The sequence below is a fragment of the Chenopodium album genome, chromosome 9 (genome assembly GCF_948465745.1).
Source record: "Chenopodium album chromosome 9, dcCheAlbu1.1, whole genome shotgun sequence".
Taxonomy (NCBI): Eukaryota; Viridiplantae; Streptophyta; class Magnoliopsida; order Caryophyllales; family Amaranthaceae; genus Chenopodium; species Chenopodium album.
Window position 1 is genome coordinate 9,662,609 of NC_137842.1, and position 20,718 is coordinate 9,683,326.

General features: G+C 36.3%; 1 protein-coding gene across 1 annotated transcript; it reads left to right on the top strand.

Annotated features, from left to right (window-relative positions):
* Positions 1-9,662: 9,662 nt before the first annotated feature.
* On the top strand, positions 9,663-20,718 carry LOC145558373 (protein ENHANCED DISEASE RESISTANCE 2-like). Its single transcript, XM_081619597.1, has 21 exons — positions 9,663-10,094; positions 10,591-10,665; positions 10,815-10,868; positions 10,965-11,030; positions 11,132-11,193; positions 11,609-11,739; positions 11,848-11,894; positions 11,970-12,070; positions 13,281-13,376; positions 13,488-13,552; positions 13,660-13,731; positions 14,759-14,905; positions 14,998-15,287; positions 15,879-15,939; positions 16,062-16,237; positions 17,235-17,336; positions 17,451-17,501; positions 17,611-17,751; positions 19,291-19,386; positions 19,858-19,959; positions 20,232-20,718. Exons 1-21 carry the CDS (start codon positions 9,939-9,941, stop codon positions 20,319-20,321), a joined length of 2,181 nt encoding a protein of 726 aa, XP_081475723.1. The 5' UTR covers positions 9,663-9,938; the 3' UTR covers positions 20,322-20,718.

Here is a 20,718-nt window from a genome sequence, read left to right on the forward strand (position 1 = left end):
CAGAGCAACCGATAATTCTTATTTTCATTTAAGAGCATTTGAAACGATGATGAGTATTAAGGGTATCGATAAGAAGGTTTTCCCCTCTCTGTTCTCACTATCTCTCGAGACCGTTTGCCAACAATGGTTCTTTTCTCTCGAGAAAGAAAAGACCTCTACCTGGGAGTCCATAGCAAACGCTTTCATTGATAGATACAAGTGCAACATTCAAGTTGAGACTGACCATAGGGAACTTGAAATCCTCAAGCAGAAAGAGAAAGAAGGCTTCACCTCTTTCTTTAATAAATGGAGGGAAACCTTAGCTAAGATGATCGAGGTGCCAAGTGAAAAAGAGTCTGTAAGGTTGTTCATCAAGAACCTTCAAGAAAAATATTCCAAGCATCTCAAGTATCAAAATAATCTCCATGCCTTCAAGGCCATCTACGACATTGGGATCAATATTGAAGACGACTTGGCTAAGTTAAAAGCTGCCAACAATAACTCCAACAGTGGCTGGAAAGGAAAGAAGAACGACAATCCTTCTTCTTCCAAAACCACCCACTCAAACAACGTTAGCACTTTTAATTTAGGTGAAGTACTTGCTATGAACAATCAAGGACAAAAGAAACCATTTAGGAGAAACTTTACTCCTATTGGCATGAGTTATGACACCGCATTTGATCGATTAAATGCAAAAGGTCTTATAACTCCTATTGGACCATTTGGGGACCCACCAGTCGAAAAGAGGTCGGCTAATTGGAACCCCAATGCACACTGTAAGTATCACCAAGGTAGGGGCCATCTCACCGAAAACTGTTGGAAGCTTAAGGAAGCTATCCAAGACTTAATCGATAACAACAAGCTGCCATTGCCCCCTGCCAGTAAGAAACCAAGCATTGATAATGCACCTCTCGCTCACGCCCTGGCTATCTCTGATGAGGAAAACGAGGTTGACCCCTCGTCTCTCATTAAACCTGTCAAAGAAATCCATGTCATTGAAGAAAATGAGAAGATATTCTTCGACGCCATGGATAGCCTCCCAGAACCGGCATGTAAAGAAGACATACAAGCGCTCACACTATCTATGATTGAAGGGTCGCATTTGCTACGTGAAACTCTCAAAGCTATAAAAGAACTTCAAAAGAAATATGACGAGGTTCCACTCCTGAAAGATGAACCCAAGAGAGAATTCACACCCATGAGAATGACTTATGAGGCAAAGCATTTTCCTTTACAAGTCACTAAAAGACCCAAGAAGAGTAAAAGAATTTACACTCCAATTGGGATCCCATATGCACAAATGTTCGAAATGCTCTCCGAGAGTGGCGAGATCAAACCTCTCGAACCAAGACCATTCGAATCATTAAAAAGGACAGATAGGTATTACTGTCAGTATCATCAATCAGGGGGGTCACACTATCGAAAACTGTTTCAAATTCAAGGATTTGGTTCAGAAAATGATTGATGAAAAGAAACTAGTCCAAGTTTTACAAGAAGACAATGTAACCATTAATGGAGTTTGGGACAGTGATGAAGAAGACGTCTATTTAAAAGACATAGTAGGATCTCCACCTTCTGTGTCGTACGCCATGGATAACTTTTGGGATGAAGAAGACTCATCGATAGACGTCCTCACAAGATCCGGGAGAATGCAACCTCCCGTTTCAACACAACCTATGCCGACCACACAACAAGTTCCCATAACTATCATTGAAGACAATGATATTGTTAAGCAGTTTAAGAAGACAAAAGTTGAGATGAACGTATGGAAACTTTTGGCGACATCTCGAGAACATAGGTTGGTTGTAATGAATGCCTTGGACAAAATAGGTATAGATTCTGACACTACTCCTGAGGGGTTAGCCAACTTCCTCACAAGTGATCTTCCAAGTCCAATTAATTTGATCACCTTTTCTGACAAGGATTCACCTCCAGAAGGTGACAAACATTACAAGGCATTAAACCTCACAGTAGTTTGCAAGAGAATGAATGTTCCTATGACTCTTGTAGACAATGGATCGGCCATCAATGTCTGTCCACTTAGAACTGCGAGGATGCTAGGCATAAGGGATGAAGATTTAACTCCGTCTACACAAGGAATAAGGGCCTACGACAACACTCGACGTCAAGCTCTTGGTAAAATTACCCTGAACGTGACGGCAGGAGCAATAGAACATGTTACTACTTTCCAAGTTGTAGACATTAAAGCTTCGTTCAATTTACTATTGGGGCGCCCTTGGCTTCATGACCTAAAGTTCGTCCCCTCATCTCACCACCAACAAGTAAAAGCTATAGTTGGGGGAATTCCTATCACCATCGATGCTTCGCCTATGAGGATCAAGTCTATAGAAAATCCAATCATTAATGTGGAGCACGACGAGGATGATGAAGACTTATGGGGCTTTAACGAAGAAGTCTCCTTAATCCAGGAGGACGAAAGGACCCCTCTTTGCAATGACCCCCATTCCAACATGATTGTAAATGTTATGCTGAAGAAACAAGGACATTTCCCTGGGATGACCCTATGAAGGAAGAAAGGAATAGCACAGTCACTGGAGTCACCTGGCCTCCCTAAGTTAGACACTTTCGTACTTGGTTTCGAACCGACTCGGAAAGATCTCAAGCGAGCCTAGGAAAAGTCAAAGGCACGTAGAGACGCTCGCATTCAAAAGAAAGCAATCCCAATGGATCAGTACCCTCTTACACTTAATGGCCAATTTATAAAAGAAGGAGAGGACTATCCATGCCATGAATTTCCCGAGCCATTTGTTGTAAACGGCATAAGGCAACCGGGACTTGAGATTTTCTTGGATTGTTATTTCACAAACAAAATCCCAACTCCTGTCCACAAGGAGAAATCACCCCCATGCTTTGACTTTAACGTCATGGGATTACTATTTGGGCGAGAAAAGAATGAGCCAACTTACAGAGAAGACAACTCCTCGCTCATTCAGACAGTCCTACAGAGCGAAAGCTTCGATCCCTCGAAGCTAATCACTCTAGCTGAAGGATCACTACAAGGGTGTCGCAAGACTATCAAGGTGACTACTCCAAGCGGAAGAAAAATATCCATCACAACAAGGAAAGGACCAATGTTTGAAGAGTCGTCTGAGTCAGAGTCTGAGTCGGAGTCTCTCCCTATAGAGTCTTCTAGGTCTTTAGTAGTAGACCTTCCCTTCCTATTTCTTCTCGTAGAATAGTTAGTGATCAAGTCCCTGAGGACATATCACTCTTTGATGTAATGATCTCAGAGTATAATAATATTTCTTCTTCTCCTTATTTCTTGTGTTCTTCTCTAACCAAAGATGACGAGCATTGCTTAACTAACAATGAAAAAGACAAAGAACTTATTAAAGCAATGGAAACACTCAAAAAGAAAACACCGGTAATTGAAGAAACTGAAACGGTTGGTATTTCAAATGATTCAACCAATAAAAGAGAAGTTAAAATCGGATTAACACTAAATGAACAAGAAAGAACCGATTTAATTAACTTACTTAAAGAATTTATCGATGTATTTGCTTGGTCATACGAGGATATGCCAGGCATTAATAGAGAAATAGCTCAACACGCTATACCACTAATTCCAGGAAAGAAACCCGTAAAACAAAAATTACGTCGAATGAAACCCGACGTAGCTCTTAAAATAAAAGAAGAAGTTCAAAAACAAATAACTGCAGGTTTCATCAAGGTATCCAAGTACCCCGAATGGGTCGCCAACGTCGTCCCAGTTCCGAAGAAAGACGGAAGGGTAAGAATGTGTGTCGACTATCGAGATCTAAATAAGGCAAGTCCAAAGGACGACTTCCCTTTGCCACACATCGACATTCTGGTAGACAACACGGTAAATCATGCGCTCCTCTCGTTCATGGATGGGTACGCAGGTTACAACCAGATTCTCGTGGCAGAAGAAGACATGGAGGAAACAACTTTCATAACACCATGGGGCACTTACTGCTACACGGTAATGCCATTCGGGTTGAAAAACGCGGGTGCTACTTACCAACGTGCAACAACTACCTTACTCCATGACATGATGCATAAAGAAGTCGAGGTATATGTCGACGACATGATTGTGAAATCAAAAGACTGTCCAGGCCATCAAGTAGCCTTAAGGAAATTTTTCGAAAGGCTAAGAAAATATAATATGAGGTTGAATCCATCTAAGTGTGCTTTTGGAGTTACCTCAGGCAAGCTTTTGGGTTATGTCATAAGCTCTCGGGGAGTAGAGATAGACCCAACCAAGATTAAAGCAATCATGTCAATGCCACCGCCCAAGGCTGAGAAACAGATTCGAGGATTTATTGGTCGGTTGCAATACATAAGTAGGTTCATATCAAAATTGACGACAATATGTACTGTGAACCAATCTTCAAAAAGCTCAAGAAGAATGTAACAATGATATGGATGATAAGTGTCAAAAAGTCTTTGAAAAGATCAAAGCCTATCTTGCAAATCCCCCCGTATTAGCACCAGCACTTCCCGGAATACCTCTTAGGTTATATTTGACGGTTACCAAAGAGACAATGGGAGCCATGCTAGCACAAGAAGTAGAAGGCAAAGAAAACGCAATCTACTATCTAAGCAAGAAGATGCTCGAATACGAAGCACGCTATACACCACTCGAGAAGTTGTGTCTCGCCTTGGTATGGGTCACAACCAAGTTAAGACATTACATGCTAGTGCATACCGTCTTCGTAGTCTCCCGATTAGATCCACTCAAGTATCTATTTGAGAAATCTACACTCAATGGACGCATATCGAGATGGATAGTCAATCTAGCCCAGTTTGATGTAAGGTTTATGCCACAAAAAGCTATCAAAGGATCCGTGGTGTCAGACTTTCTAGCAGACTTCCCAATAGAAGACTCGACGCCAATACAAGACAATGAATTTCAAGATGAAGATTGAAGACTTAATGGTCACTGAAGATGATACCTGGACCTTATACTTCGACGGAGCCTCAAACCAAAAGGGATGTGGTGTTGGAGTATTACTAGTATCACCTAAAGAAGAGCATGTTCCAATCTCCATAAAGCTTGATTTCGACGTTACCAACAATGCTGCTGAATATGAAGCATGCGTGGTAGGCCTTGAAACAGCTTTGGCATTGGGAGTAAAAAAGTTAAGGATATTCGGAGACTCTTCTTTAATTATCAATCAAATATCTAAAAGGTGGAAAGTAAGGAGCGAAAGTCTAGCCCCTTACCAAACCTATCTGGAAACCCTCACCGATCAGTTAGAGAAGGTAGAATACACATATCTACCTAGGGAAGAAAATTAATTTGTTGATGCCTTGGCAAGACTAGCCTCAATGGTTAGGATTCCCACGGAAATCGAGCAAATGCCTCTAACTGTAGAGAAAAGGCACAAACCAGCATACATCCAGGCTATAGAAGACGACGAAGTAGTCCAAGACGAAGAAGAAGAAGAAGAAGAAGAAGAAGAAGAAGAAGAAGAAGAAGAAGAAGAAGAACCATGGTACACGGATATACTCAATTATGTCACCAAAGGAGAATACCCTCCCCATGCTGACAAAAGAGCAAAACGAGCATTAAGACTCTTGGCTTCCCAATATGTACTCATAGACAACGAGTTACATAAAAGGGTACCTAAGGATCGAGCTCTCTTATGCGTAGGAAAAAAGGATGCACAAAGAGCAATGAGAATAGTTCACGAAGGAATCTGTGGCACTCATATAAATGGCAAAATGTTAGTCCAAAAAATAATGCGAGAAGGATATTATTGGACTACAATGAATAGGGATTGCCATCAATATGTAAAAAGATGCCCTAAATGTCAAATCTATGCCAATTTACAACATGTTCCTCCATCCTTACTCTACACCTATACGTCACCATGGCCATTCTCTACATGGGGAATTGACATCATCGGCAAAATCACTCCCCCAAGAACAGGACGCCACAAATATATCCTAGTAGCAATTGATTACTTCACAAAGTGGGTCGAAGCGCAATCATACGCTAAACTCACTGCAATACATGTAACACTCTTTATCGAGAGGAATATTATTTGTCGATATGGAGTCCCACATGAAATGATAAGTGACAATGGAACTCACTTTCAAGCCGAATGTGAAGAATTGTTACAAAAATATAGCATTCAACATCATCATTCTTCCCCTTACAGACCTCAAGCAAATGGAGCAGTCGAGGCAGCTAATAAAAATCTAAAGACTATCATCGAGAAAATGACAGAAAATTATAAAGATTGGCCTGACAAACTTCACTTCGCATTGTGGGGTTACCGCACGTCAATCCGTGCATCAACAGGAAATACACCATTTTCCTTAGTATATGGAATGGATGTCGTACAACCTGTCAAACTAGAAATTCCATCTCTACGTATGGCATTAGAGAGCAAACTCGATGAAGTTGAATGGACTAGGGCAAGATATGAAGAGCTAATTTTACTCGATGAAAAACGACTAGAAGCTCTACATCACACTTAGTGTTATCAAACTCGTATGGCTAGGCATTTTAATAAGAAGGTCAAGACCAGAAATATCAAAGTAGGAGACTTAGTGTTAAAAGCATTAAGGAAAAATGTTTTAGATCCAAGGGGAAAATTCAGACCTAATTGGTCTAGACCCTACATTGTCAAAACAATCCTGTCAGGAGGTGCAGCAAAACTAACTGATATGGATGGCAATGAGTTCTCGAACATGACAAATCTTGACCAACTTAAGAAATACTACCCATAATTACTTGAGTAGGATACTTAAGAGAGCTACGTTTGGCCTGATTCCTTAAAAAAGGATACGTAGGCAACCCTTTACGGGTGCGGCCACTTTATTTTTCGAAAATTTCGCATCCTAGAATTAATTAAAAATTCGACAGAAGATCGGCGAAATATCGGCGTCGCGGATAAAACTCTGGCGCCAGACAACGACTATCAGCGCCAGACGACGGCACTGGCGCCTGGCGCCAGACGGCTGTGGCCGGCGCTAGTTGCAGATAAGCGGCGCCAATTCACAATTAAATTCTGGGCATATTTCGGTGTTTTTCGGAAAATTTTCGACTTCCGTACTCGAAGCATTTCTGAAAAATTAATTTTTTCGGTTTTCATTGCTTTAATAAATAAATTTAAAGTAAATAATTAATTAAAAGCTGAAATTTCATTAATAAAATAAAATTACATTATTGATGGAATTTAAATAAAGCTGAAATAAATTGACTTTAAATAAAAAAATATAAACTAAGTCTAATAATTTGAAATTAAGCAATGCTCTTAATCTTTCTTTTCTTTCCTAGCCCTTTTCCAACTTTTGTCTGCTTCCTCCTCCTCATCCATAACCTTAGCCAGTAGGCATCCTTTAGAAGACCTACATCCAATCTTAGAGTAGATAGTTTCCCCTTCAGCTAGGACTCCTTACTTCTTTTCTACCCAGACATTTTTATCTGTGGTGTCAGCTTTCCTTTTTCCCTTATCTTTTGTAGTACTTTTCTTCCTATGCATTGCAGGTGTTTTGAATTCAACTCTTTCACCTAAGCGTTCCTTGGCAGGAATCACCCTGTCACCTAGATGACTCTTCACATCAGTTTTACCCTGATTTTTCTTCAAGTCCTTTGAAGGTTTCTTTAGAAACCACTTCTTCACATTATTGGGCAAGGAAGGAGGGACCTTTTGGGTAATCACTTCCCATAAAGGTCTAGCACTCCAATAAGTATCAAATCTGTCTACTTCCTGAGAGACAGGGTACTCGTAGGGAGGACGAAGATCTCCGGAAGGAATATTCTGAAGCAAGCCGTATTGTCTTTTTACCCTGCAGGGATAATAATAATAAGTCATACGAGACAAACTTGGAAGACGGCAGAAAGGTTGCTTGTTGACACCAACCATCCTTTCTATTTTCCACCATGGGACGACCCACTTGATAGCAAAATCGCGAGATTCGAAGACCTTTCTCCACCCATGGCGCCCAATTTTAGGGAAGCATTTCTTCCTTCTCACAAAGCAATTGGGAATATACTTCTCAATATTGTCCGGAGGGCTAATTAATTCTAGCCTTTCCATTAGCCACATCTGTAAAAAAAATTGCAATGCAAATAAATTATTATTACAATACAAAAATATATTTTTGATTTCTTTAATTAAAAATATTATTTTTCTACATGTAATAAAATTGGAGAGCCGCGAAAAGGTGCTTTTGGGTTCCTTTTCAATTCATCAAGACTAATCATAGTCTCTCCAACTATCAATGGCATTGGATTTCTCCTTGATTCAATTTGTTTTAGTACGGTGGTTATAATTGATTGACCTTCATTATTTTTACCACTACTAAGAAAAAATTGATTAAGCATGCAAAATAAGAAAGCCCTTCTTCTATATATATGAAAAGATTCAGAAAGAGGTTTATCAAAATAATGGCGTGCAAATTCTTTCAAGTTAACTATGTTGCCATCTACTATTTTTGATAAATCCCTTTCTTTTAAATTAAAGAAGCGCTCAAAATCCTTATAATAATATGTATCTACTCTAGGGATTACTATGAGGTCTATCGCAAGGAAGCCTAAAATAGCACCAAATTCTTCTGGCAAAGGGCTAATCTCATATCATACCCTATTCTAAAGCAATGAGTATCAACATTCCAAAATTCTAGAGCGGTATGTATGAAATCTAAGTCAAGATCTACCCCTTTGATGCCATAAATTCCCCCCAAGTGAAACAAATCTAATTCTTTTCTGTCTCTAGCATTAAGAGATCGACACCATTATTATTATTATTATTATTATTATTATTATTATTATTATTATTATTATTATTATTATTATTATTATTATTATTATTATTATTATTATTGTCGTTGTAATAATAGCTTAAAAGAATGAAATTTGGCTTTATATCATTAACAATATCATTAGACATAAATTGAAGTGAACTGAACTGAAAATAAACTGAACTAAACTAAACTGAACTGAAATTCAACGTATGAGAACAGACCCTTAATACTAATTCAACTTGAAATCCACTAATGCATAGTATTATATTCGAGATATAAGTCGTTTTTTAAATGAATTACCCTATATTATATAGCCTTTGACTCCAAATACTCTTGAATCACTCCAAGATTCAATTATTTTCAAATTTTTACGAAGTATCTATGTGTCAATTATAGTCTTAGGCCCTGTTAGATCACCTTAATTTTGCTGAACTGGAATTATTTTTACTGAACTGAACTTATTTTTACTGAACTGGACTTAATTTTACTGAACTGAAATTATTTTTATTGAATTTAAATTATTTTTACTGAACTGAAATTATTTTTACTGATTTTCTATTATAATTCTTCTTTAAGAAAACTGAATTTTACTGAACTGAAATTATTTTTACTGAACTGAAATTAATTTTACTGAACTGAACTTATTTTTACTGAACTGAAATTATTTTTACTTAATATTATTTTTTTTTTAAGGTGAAGAGAACAGGACTTTAATGATAATTTGAATCGGATCGGATCCGCTTAACTTCATAACTACCTGTAACTCACCCCATCCACATAACCAACTTGACTTGCAAAACAAAAAGAGAGAAAAAAACAACTAGACTTGGTAATGAAGTTGCAGCCACTAATTAATGGTAGGCCCATCACTGGTAATCTGTCAATCTTTTGTCTTACACAGTCAGCCAATCAATCACTGCCATTGACAGACTAAACTTGTAAAGAGAAAGAGACTCCTTTCAACTCCCCTTCTTCAACAAGACTCTTAATTAGATTCGCTTTAATCATAAATTAACAATTTTTAATCTTGTTTATCTTAATAATTCTCTGATTCCCTATTAAAATTGGGTCAAAAATTATTCCAAAAAAATCTTTGAATATTAGCAAGATTAAAACCGCTTTATAAAAAAAAAAACCCCATTAATTATAACTGAAATTTTCTGGGAGATTAACACGATTGAAGAAGCGGGTATTGCAGATTTGCAGTAATTAATCAAATGGGTATGTCTGAAACTGGAGAAAAAATTGAGGGTTGGTTGTATTTGATTAGTTCTAATCGTCTGGGGTTGAAGAATTCGCGAAAACGCTACTTTGTTCTTCAGAATCATCATTTCAAATGCTACAAATCAATCCCTAATTCCCAGAATGAGTTGGTAATGAAATTTTTAAACTGTTTTATTAGATTTATCTTTACTATACTAATTGTGCATAACTGAATAACTGCACTATTTTTTGGGGAATTTTTATTTAAATTTCCTGCAATTAAGGTTTAGTGATAATGTAGAATTGTGCCTTCTGGAAAATTTAATATTTGATGTGTCTTGAACCAATTTATTTTATCTGCTGCATGCAAACACTGTTTGTTGGACGAATGTCGGGTTCGTAACGGTTATAAACAATTTATCTATGATGCACATTGTATGTTGTAAGGTTATAAGGTCTCAATTGGGTCATAGTTGTTCTACCTATGATGAGACCATCTATATGCTTATTTCTAGTATAACTTGTTGAACTAATTGCTGTCTGAAGTTTGCAGCATTTTAGTCGTGTTCTCAAAATGTTATTTTGGAATTTGATTTTGTCTTTGTAGGAGGAGCCATAATTTTCTAAGTTGAATAAACCCTCTGCTTGTGATTTGGTTTGTTTCAGCATCCTGTCAAAAGCACGATCGTAGACTCCTGCATTCGTGTTGCAGATAATGGCAGAGAGAGTATTCACAGAAAAGTAAGGATGATTAAGATTTGAAGTTTTGAACCTTATCAGGATTCTTTAGTATGGGGGTTTGAGATGATCTATATTATCGCCTTTCTAATGCCTTTTTTTTTTTTTTTTTTTTTTTTTTTTTTTATCAAAATTCTATGTTTGGCTTGCAGGTATTCTTTATTTTCACACTTTATAATAGTTCTAATCACAATGATCAGCTAAAGGTATACATATTTTCTATCAGAGTTTGTTGTTGCTATTATTATTGTCATCATTATTATCATAGTGAGATATTCTAATGCTGGAAGACAAAATTGTAGTTGGGCGCAAGTAGTCCTGAAGTAGCAGCCAGATGGATACATTTCTTTCAGGAAGCAGTATCTAAGGTTTAAAGTTGTTGCTGTTTTTTTTTTTTTAATGTCTTTTTCCCCTTATATCAACTGGGATTTTGAGGCCCTTCAAAGTAAACAGGCTTTCCTCTATGTAGGTGTGTCCCGTTGATGAGATTAGTGGATTGGGTTGTCCCAAGAACACATGGCAGTCTTACAGGTAACCTGGTTGTCATGCAGTATGTGTCTTGTTTACTTGATCAACTTCTTACAGTATGTAATACGCTGTTCTGATCATATCAGTTTGGCAGTTGGTTTCATACTATTGGTAGCCTTCCTGCATTTTCAAAAGAGTTAAAGGGTATTTGTAGTAGCTGGTGCTATCTTATAGTGATATAGTTTTGCTATGCTTATTAGATTTTACATTTCATCTCAAATCTCCATGCAGAACATTGAACACTTCTACATTGATAAGGATACTTGAGTAACTTGACAGATGATACTTGGTGGGAAATTTCAGTCTAATCTAAGATCCAGACCCTTGCCTTAGTTTAGCGCTTGTAGCTGAGATTGTGTGCTTTAAAAATTTTATGAGCCAAAAAGTTGACGTTAGTGCAAAATCTTCTGTGAAACAGATTGAACAGTTCTAAGAGGATACATCATTCCAGTTCAACAAATTGGCCTAATGGTTCATCTTCTCAAATGGATCTTATAACTACTGATGTTGTTGCACCTTCTGCATGGACAATTTTTGGATGTCAAAATGGTAAGACTTGGTATTTTCCATAAAGTTTGAAAAAAAAAAACACACACATATACACATATACACACATAAGAAACAAGGAAAATAATTGTATTAATTTTCTTGTTGCAGGATTACGACTATTTAAAGAAGCCAAAGACAGGGATATTCATGGAAAGGTGGGTAGCCTTCCGAAATTCCAAATCTCTCCTTTCTAACCTGAAATATTTTGCTGATTCATCTTTTTTATTCAGCGATGGGATGACTATCCTGCAATCATGGCTGTTGGTGTTGTGGATGGAACATCAGAGAACATATTTCGGGCTGTCATGTCTCTCGGTTCCTTAAGATCACAGTAAGCTTGGTGAAATTTTGTACAGTAACAAATTTTTATATGATAGAGCTTTTCTGTGCTTGCACTTCGCATGTTTCATCATACTTGTACAGATACGTCATACTATGAGTATTATTTTTCTGGTTGCTTCTTTCTCTATGGATTTTTATCAACAAGATAGTATATAGGCGTGCTAACTGTTCTGAAAATGTTAGTAACTTCATATGGTGAATAGGAGAGATGATAATTCCAATCAAACATAACTGTCTCTCATTTGTTTTAAGCATAGCAATATGATCTATTAAAAAACTTAATAAAGAATCGAGGTCTGAGGGGCATAGTGGATCCACAACGTAATTATATGTGACCCTAAAAGTTGTAGCCCTTTTAGGAAATTTAGAAAGCAAACAATAAGATGAATAATACGTATATTATGTTACAAGGCAGTGAAATGCAACCTGTCAAACTTTTATATGAGAAAGTATGTATGTGAAAATAAATTAATAAATAAATTATGATTCAGGTGTAACATATAAGAGAATCAATTGGAAATGTTTAGCATGAAAGAGATCTATAGTCTAGCTGTTGCATGAGTAGTGAAGAGTGATCTTCTGCTGCATCTGTGATGAAGAGTGTACTATTGCTGAATCAGTGGTGAAGAGTGATGTCACTCACTGAATCAATAGTCTAATTATGCGGGAAATTGATTTTTTTTTACAATTAACTAGTTTTGAATAGTGCAATAGGTATTGACAAAATTAGCTGTATGTTTATGACTAATTGCTATCTGGATTTTAAATTCCAACTCATTTGCACTTTGCTTCATGTGAAGATTTCATCTGGGATTCATCTCAGGGTTGTGTTCCTGCTTTCTTTTCTCCATCGTTTCAATTTAATAAGTGGAGAGCTTGCTTGACATCTGTACGAAGTTCCCAGTTTTTGTTCTTCTCTTTCTTGAGAAACCATTGATTTAATTTTTTTTTTTTAATACTGGCTAAGATGAGCATAGGACTTGTTTTGTTTTTTGGCTAATATGTATGATCAATGTGGTCCAAACTAACTTTTAAGAATGGGCTGTTTCTGTGACTGATCTGTCCTAAAATCTGGTCCTGAAGAGAGATATTTTTCTAATTTTAATTTGAATTATTAAAATCTTTTGAGCAAAGGAATTGTTATGTCTTTCTCTTTGTATTGTTTCAGCAACTAATTTGATTTATTTATTTATTTTTAGATGGGATTACTCTTTTTATAGAGGGAATGTTGTTGAGAACCTTGATGGCCACACAGATATAGTTCACAAGGAGCTATGTGCTTCTTGGCTACCTTGGTGAGAAATTTTTTGAATGCTACATGATGGTTTTATCTATTAACTATTCTGAGGTTATTTTGTTTTTCATGATACCAAATTATCAACTAATTAGTTTTTCATGCTTTCCAGGGGAATGAAACAAAGAGACCTCTTGTTGAGACGGTATTGGAGAAGGGATGACGATGGAACATATGGTGCATATATATATGCTTTAGTGCTTAACCTTCATTACAAGCTGAGTTTTATTATTTCCATACTTATAGCTGCATAGCTCATGATTTCTCTGATTTTTGTGTCACAGTGATCCTTTATCATTCGGTATATCACAAAAAGTGCCCTCAGCAGAAAGGCTTTGTTCGTGCATGCCTTAAAAGTAATGTACTTTGAGCTACACATTTATCTAAAATATACCGTATTTACTGCTATGTTCATTCTACAATCCAATTTTTATATTTCCGAGCTGGATATTTACTAGTTTTTCGGGAGAATGTACATGTCTGCTGACTCTGCTCTATTTCCTGACCCATTAATTTTGGCCAACTTTTTGTTAATTCAAGCAACATCCTAAAATTTTACAGAACAGTGGTGTAAGAGGTGTTTGGCCATTAGACATGGTTAGAAAAATATCCCAGGTATAATACTGTTCTGCTTTATTCTTTAGTCAAGAAGCAATGGATATATCTAAGTTTAGGTCACCATTGTAGAACATTGCCTATTTGGGGCACAAAAATGAAATTCCTTTTAATTGGACTGTTCTAATGCTGCAATCATGTTTCATCCAAAATTTCAATTAACATGCCATGCAGTGAAGTTGATCTTTTGTATTGGTTGCGGTTTTTGCTGTTGTGCTGAATTTTTACATTTATACCTTGAAATGAGGAAGCATTTATTACTTTGTAAGGACTTAGAAGTTTGATTAATGACAGTTGGAATAGCTAAGAAATAACTGTTGAAGGAATTATTATCATATTTCCTCGGTTCCTCCGTTTCACGAAAAATGCAACACCTCATATTTCACGTTTGTTAATGAATTGTGTCAATAACTAATATCTTTAATCATCAATAAGTTTAAAACAAAAAAAAAAAAAAAAAAAAAACAAAAAACTGACATTATGAAAATATAAATCATGAAAGTTAGTCAGAGTAGAGTATGTGAATTGTACATAAGTATAGTGTTGTAATTTTAGTGAAACAGAGGAAGTATATTTCTTATACTTGTATATTTATAAATTCTTGTATTGAGTCCTTTGGTTATTTAGATGAAGAGTCCATTTGATACTAGTGACTACACAATATTTCAATATAATCATTTCTATTTTCTTATATATAGTGATTTTTTAAGGTCCAAATTTATGTCATGCGTAAACTGTAGTTTGATTAGGGGATGCTCTTTTTTGCAGGTGGAGGTTATGTAATAACTCCGATCAGCCATGGGAAGCAGTCTGTTGTGAAACATATGCTTGCCATTGATTGGAAACAGTGGGCAGCTTATTTGGCACCCTCTTTAGCCCGATCAACAACTATACATATGCTTGGGAGAATTGCTGGTATGGCTTTTTCTAAATATGCAATATTGATTTTGGGGTGTGCATATCAAATATCTTCCATGAGTCTTTGCCTTAGAGAGTTTTGTTTACAGCATTAAGGGAACTTTTCAAAGCAAAGGCAGGAGATTGCTTCTCTAATATAATATCTGGTGATTTGGCTTTTTGCCATAACACACAGAATGAGAATAGGACTGAAATTTACCCACCTTCTCCAAACGGGGTAGAAAATATGGAAGAGCAAAAAGACGAAACAGCTGAACTTGGTAGCCTTGCTGAACTCAATGATGTTAGTGATGAATTTTTTGATGCTCCAGAAGGATCAGATTTTGATCTACCAGATCATGGTTGGCCTTCTGACTGCAGTCCAGAGACAATTTTGCAGGTATAAATCTCTTATTAAATTACCTAGTATATGGATGGGAGCTAGTGAAAACTAATTTTAATCTGATGTAGCTTATAGTAGCGGTCTCCTTGGGCCATCATAAAAATTATTCTCCACGTCTTAATAACTAAGAACTATGAAATTATTGAAATATTTCTGTTTCTAGTAATTAATAAAGTTACTCTCGGTTGGTCTGAATCACCTCATTAGTAATCAGTTCCTGACTCCTTGTCTATGCCATTGCTACATACTGTTGTCATTGAAGTTCATAATTTTTTTTAGCAAAATTGCTTCTGACGGGATCATTTTGTAACTACCCTAAGTTTAATGGTAGTGGCAGAATGAGAAATTTGAAAACTACAGGTTTCATTAAAACTGATCAGAAATTTGTGATTAGAATATTTCAATTTGGATTTCCTCCAACAAAAAAAAAAATAAGTGTGATAAAACTGAATTATAATTTTTATCAAGCTTATAATTTTCATAGCAGTATAGGACCCTCCTTAATCTAACAGTAAGTCATTCTTTGGATTTTATTCATACTATCTGCTGGCTTCATCATGTCATCTTACTTCTACTCTGAATTGATAGGATTCACGGCCAAAGCTATCAACTGCTGCTGTGTTTGCAAAAAAATTGCATGAGTTAGCAGGTCAGTTAAATGTTTGAATTAATTGTGAATTTAAGGCATACTGTAAGCTAAATTTTATCACGAATGGCATTATGAAGTACTCCTATGTACTAGAAGTCTTGAACTCATTTCTTTTGATTCAGTGCATAAGAAGGGCTACGTCGATTTGATTGAGATGGCTGCCAAAGATGGAACATCTTGCTGCTATGGTGCAACACTTAATAAGGATCCAACATGTACCGTTGCTTCCAGTTGGACAACAGCCGAACCATCTACATTTTTGATTCGTGGAAAGACGTATTTAAAAGACAGTAAAAAAGTATGTGGGTAAAGAATGCTGATAATGATTGATTATTAATGTTGGTCTTCAAAAAAAAAAAAACTAATGTTGACTAGTGTTCTTGTCTTAAGATAAAGTTGTGGCAAGTTGAATGCAAGAATGCAAGATGCAGCTTTTAGATAGATTACTAATATTAGGAGGAGAGTGGAATTTCGTGTGTAGGGGTGAAATCCGCAAATCTACGGATTCAGAAAAAAAAGGAGTAGACATTCTTGGAAAAATGAAAAATCTAGGTCCCTAATTTGTTCAACAAAATGCGCTTACTTCCTTCAAGCTTCAAGAAAGACTTATGTAGTGTGCGCTAGCTGAAAAGGGAGGGGATGCGCCTCGCGTATAGGCTCGCTGCTTTGAAACCTGTGCCAGCTCGATAACAAATTTCTCATAACGAGCACGCTGTATGTTTTTTGATAATCTTTGAAACAATTCTTCTTTGCCCGATAGATGCGGAGAATCAAATCAGGGGTCAGCGCTAGAATAAGGAGAACCTAGGGGCTGGCAAGGATAAAGTAGTTGAAGCCAAAGGCGACACCTTTTTTTAATACTTAACATTAATTTCTTGGTTTCAGCAATTTCATCGCCTGATGTCTTACTTCTTTCATTTTTCTTACCAAATTTGGTCATTATGTCATCATCTTCATGGTACCATGGATCAAATAGAACCTGTGAAAATTATATCATGTGGTTTGGCATCCTGAAAAAGACAGCATCCCCGGCTTAATATGGTGGATTTTCATAAGTGTGTCAATATTATGAGACGTGTGCTCCTCCATTTTCTAGTGCTAGCTTTTATTAATAGAATTTCATATGAATTAAATTACTAAGAGAAAAGGATTTACTGTATATGTTAAGCAGCTAGGAAACCTCTGCTGAGGCCTATAAGATAATCTTATTCTGCACAACCGCTGATGTGTTTTTGGAGTTTTTCAGAGCTCGCTATTTTTATGCAATTACTTAAGTGGTTCTGCATGGTGTGCAGATCAAAGCAAATCAGACCTTGATGAAAATGGTTGCTGCTGACTGGCTATCATCTGACAAAAGAGAAGATGATCTAGGGGGTCGCCCTGGTAGTATTGTGCAGGTTATTGCGATCACTTTGTTATTTATGTGTTGATAATGTATTTAATGTCAATGAAAGCTTAACCTGCAAGTAGATAGTTTGAATTAATAGAAGATAATTGTTTCTGGCTCACAGAATTATGCAGCGAAGGGCGGGTCTGAATTCTTTTTCATAGTTAATATACAGGTATTCTTTGTCAGTTTGTTAACTTGATTATTGTTGCAGTTATGAGAAATTTTTTAATATCCTAAATCTACAGAACTACATTACTAAGTTTCTAGGTTATATTACCCAGGTCCCTGGATCAAAGACGTACAATCTAGCACTGTACTATATGATTAATAATCTAGAAGACGCACCTCTGCTGAAGAGTTTTGTTGACAGAGACGATGCTTACAGAAATTCAAAATTTAAACTTATTCCGTACATATCCAAGGTCAGTGTGTATAACACTGGTCTCTGCTCTGAGAAAATGCATTAGATTTTTTATCCTGTCTATCTTGTGCAATTAGAACTTGTTTTGTGCATTTTTTATAATTTCATCCATTAAATATTTTGTGGACTCTATGGTGCTTATCCTGCCTGATAATCCTGACAAGCTGACCTCCTTCTCATACTTCCAGTAGAATAGTAGATAGTCTTGGGTGAGACCATGTCACACTAACTTATTGTGAGACTGTAAAAGGTAAGAAGTGGTCAATCACGAACAGCAAATGTCCATATTAGACAATCACAATTCACAAGTGCATGCTGGTAACTTCCAAAATGAGTGACATGTCTGGTGGCACTTACTACTTAGTGTCACAGTGGTACTGCTTCGTACTGCCAGAAGATTTTGTATTACTACCATAGGGATTTATTGAAGCATCTCACCAAAAAGTTTCATAGTATTATCAGTGCACCTTTGAGACCACACTTTCAAAAACGTTAGTCCTAGTATTATCACACTTTCACCAGAACCCTTCAAAGTACTTGCAGATCTTTACCGTGCCCAGATTCCTCGCTGAAACTAGCAGCAGATGGATTGCTTAGGATGGCATAGAGGTCATTTGCAGAGGTACAGGGAATCCTCCCACTATAAGCCCCTGCATTTGTTATTCACCTCCATCCTACCACTTGAGGAATTTCCATAATATGCCTATCTAGTGCTGATACATTAAAAACTTTCAACTAGAAGATATAAGTCTTTTGTTCTGATGCTTCGTGTTTTCAACACCTTTAAGATAGAAATAAAATTTCTTTTATTTTCCTAGCAAAATATGAGAATATCATCTGCAATGAGGAGGTGAGAAATACAGGGTCATCCCTTCAAATACTGATACCTTGCAAATTATTCCTGCAGAGAAATCAGAGACTTGTAATAGACAGTGTTTGCTAATTTCTCCTAGCTGTGAACCTTTACCCTTTGATTTGTAATGTTGTAGTAGACAGTGTAATCTGGTAAAGAGAAAATTCTATTGATTGACTCAAAATGCATGTGTTTCAGGAATCTAACAAATCTATATGTTCCTTGTGTGTGCTTAATCCTGTGGAGAAGTTCATGTTTGTGCAAATCTTTGATTGGAAAATGTTCAATTTCCTTATAATTTAGTCAAAACTATATTCCAAAATGAGCCTGTTCATGGTGTATCAATTACATTGCATGCATATTAATGTCTTAACCTGTACAAAAAAAGAAGAACCATTGCGTACCGTTCTTGCTGTGTGCAGAGAAGGTCCATGTGTGCCATCTTGCCCTGTACTGTTACGGCTTGTGTCTAAACTTTAAGCTCATACCACAATACAATTTTGTTTAGATGTTTACTATAATGTTCTATGCCTCTGGAAGTGTAGAATCCTCTTGGGGGGAGAGACTAGAAAACATGGCATCTTATGTCATTGTCTTGTGAGTGAGTTTTTGGAAGGGTTTTCGTCAGAAATTTATAAAATTATTCTTCTGGAATGCCACCTGTTTAACCCTGTCTATTTATTTCAGGGCTCATGGATTGTCAAACAAAGTGTTGGAAAGAAAGCATGCTTAGTGGGCCAAGCATTGGAAATTAATTATTTTCAAGGGATGAATTATATAGAGGTAGGTGCTTGACAATCAAAATATTATCTTTGTTATTATGTTGGATTTTGGCTTGTTGTTTATATTGGAGCTCTCTCGTGGCGACCCTTGGTAATTGGCAGACATATTGGGGTTTAATTCATAAAGTTACTATCAAAGCTCTGCAAATTGTTCTATCTATGTTTGTTTTTGACTTGATCTGAGCATGTTCATTAATCTTGAATCCCTTGATATCTAGACTTTGTTACTTGGAATGTGTCATCCTATCATCAATTATTAAGACTTAAAGCTGTAAAAATGTAAGACTTTAAGCTGGTCATCGGCTAGAAACTCCTTAACATCAGTGATTCAGTATATCTTTTGCAATTATGGGATGTGAACAATTTAGACTATTTTTGCATTCAGTCATTTGGATCACATTGGTGGGAGTTTTTACGAGGCTGTGTTTTTTTAAAGTGGAGCCCTGACTATTTTTTTCTGCAATCCTTGCAGCTTGGAATTGATATTGGTTCATCATCAGTGGCAAGAGGAGTAGTTAGTCTTGTTCTTGGCTACCTTAACAACTTGGTTATTGAAATGGCATTCTTGATTCAGGTACAACTTGGTTATATACGCTTTTGCATAACATTAGGGGAGAAGGAACTTATCTTTTTCAAATTATTAAACTAATTGGAAGTTATATACGAAGTAATACATTTAGAATGTGGCTTGTATTTACAGTCTGAGTTCAGATTTTACGACTTTATGTCTTTATCATTTTATTGAAAAATGTTGTGTCTTGATTAATTTATCAATTACTATGGAACACTAAACTGGAAATGGAAGCATTTATAAATTGTTGATTTTCTGTAAACTGTTGTTTGTAGGCGGATACAGATGAAGAGCTCCCTGAACAACTTCTTGGAACCTGTCGTCTCAACCATGTAGATGCTTCTAAAGCGGTTCAAGTAACATAATAAAATCAGAATCAGGATTTTATTCATTTACTTTTCCGATGAGGTGCCTTATTATCTTGAAATTGAAGCATTTGGTGTTCTTCATTGTCTACGATGAGGCTACCCTGATGAAGTGAAAATTTGATTTTAAACCAAAAATTTTCACATGTATATCCTAGTTCTTTGATGTACATAACTGATTTGTTGGGTTTTACTAATTTATAGTGGATAGTCAATTCTTTGTTGTCTTATAGGGTATACTATGTAGTATAGGATCTTACTATCTTAGCAAAGAAAAAGGTCTAGCTGTAGTGAATTGGACATCCTGTATCAACTGAAATCTCATCCTCTCTACCAAAAGCCATTCAATTGCGCCTCAAAAATTTGTATTGGATTATATGTAGTATTTTATTTTATA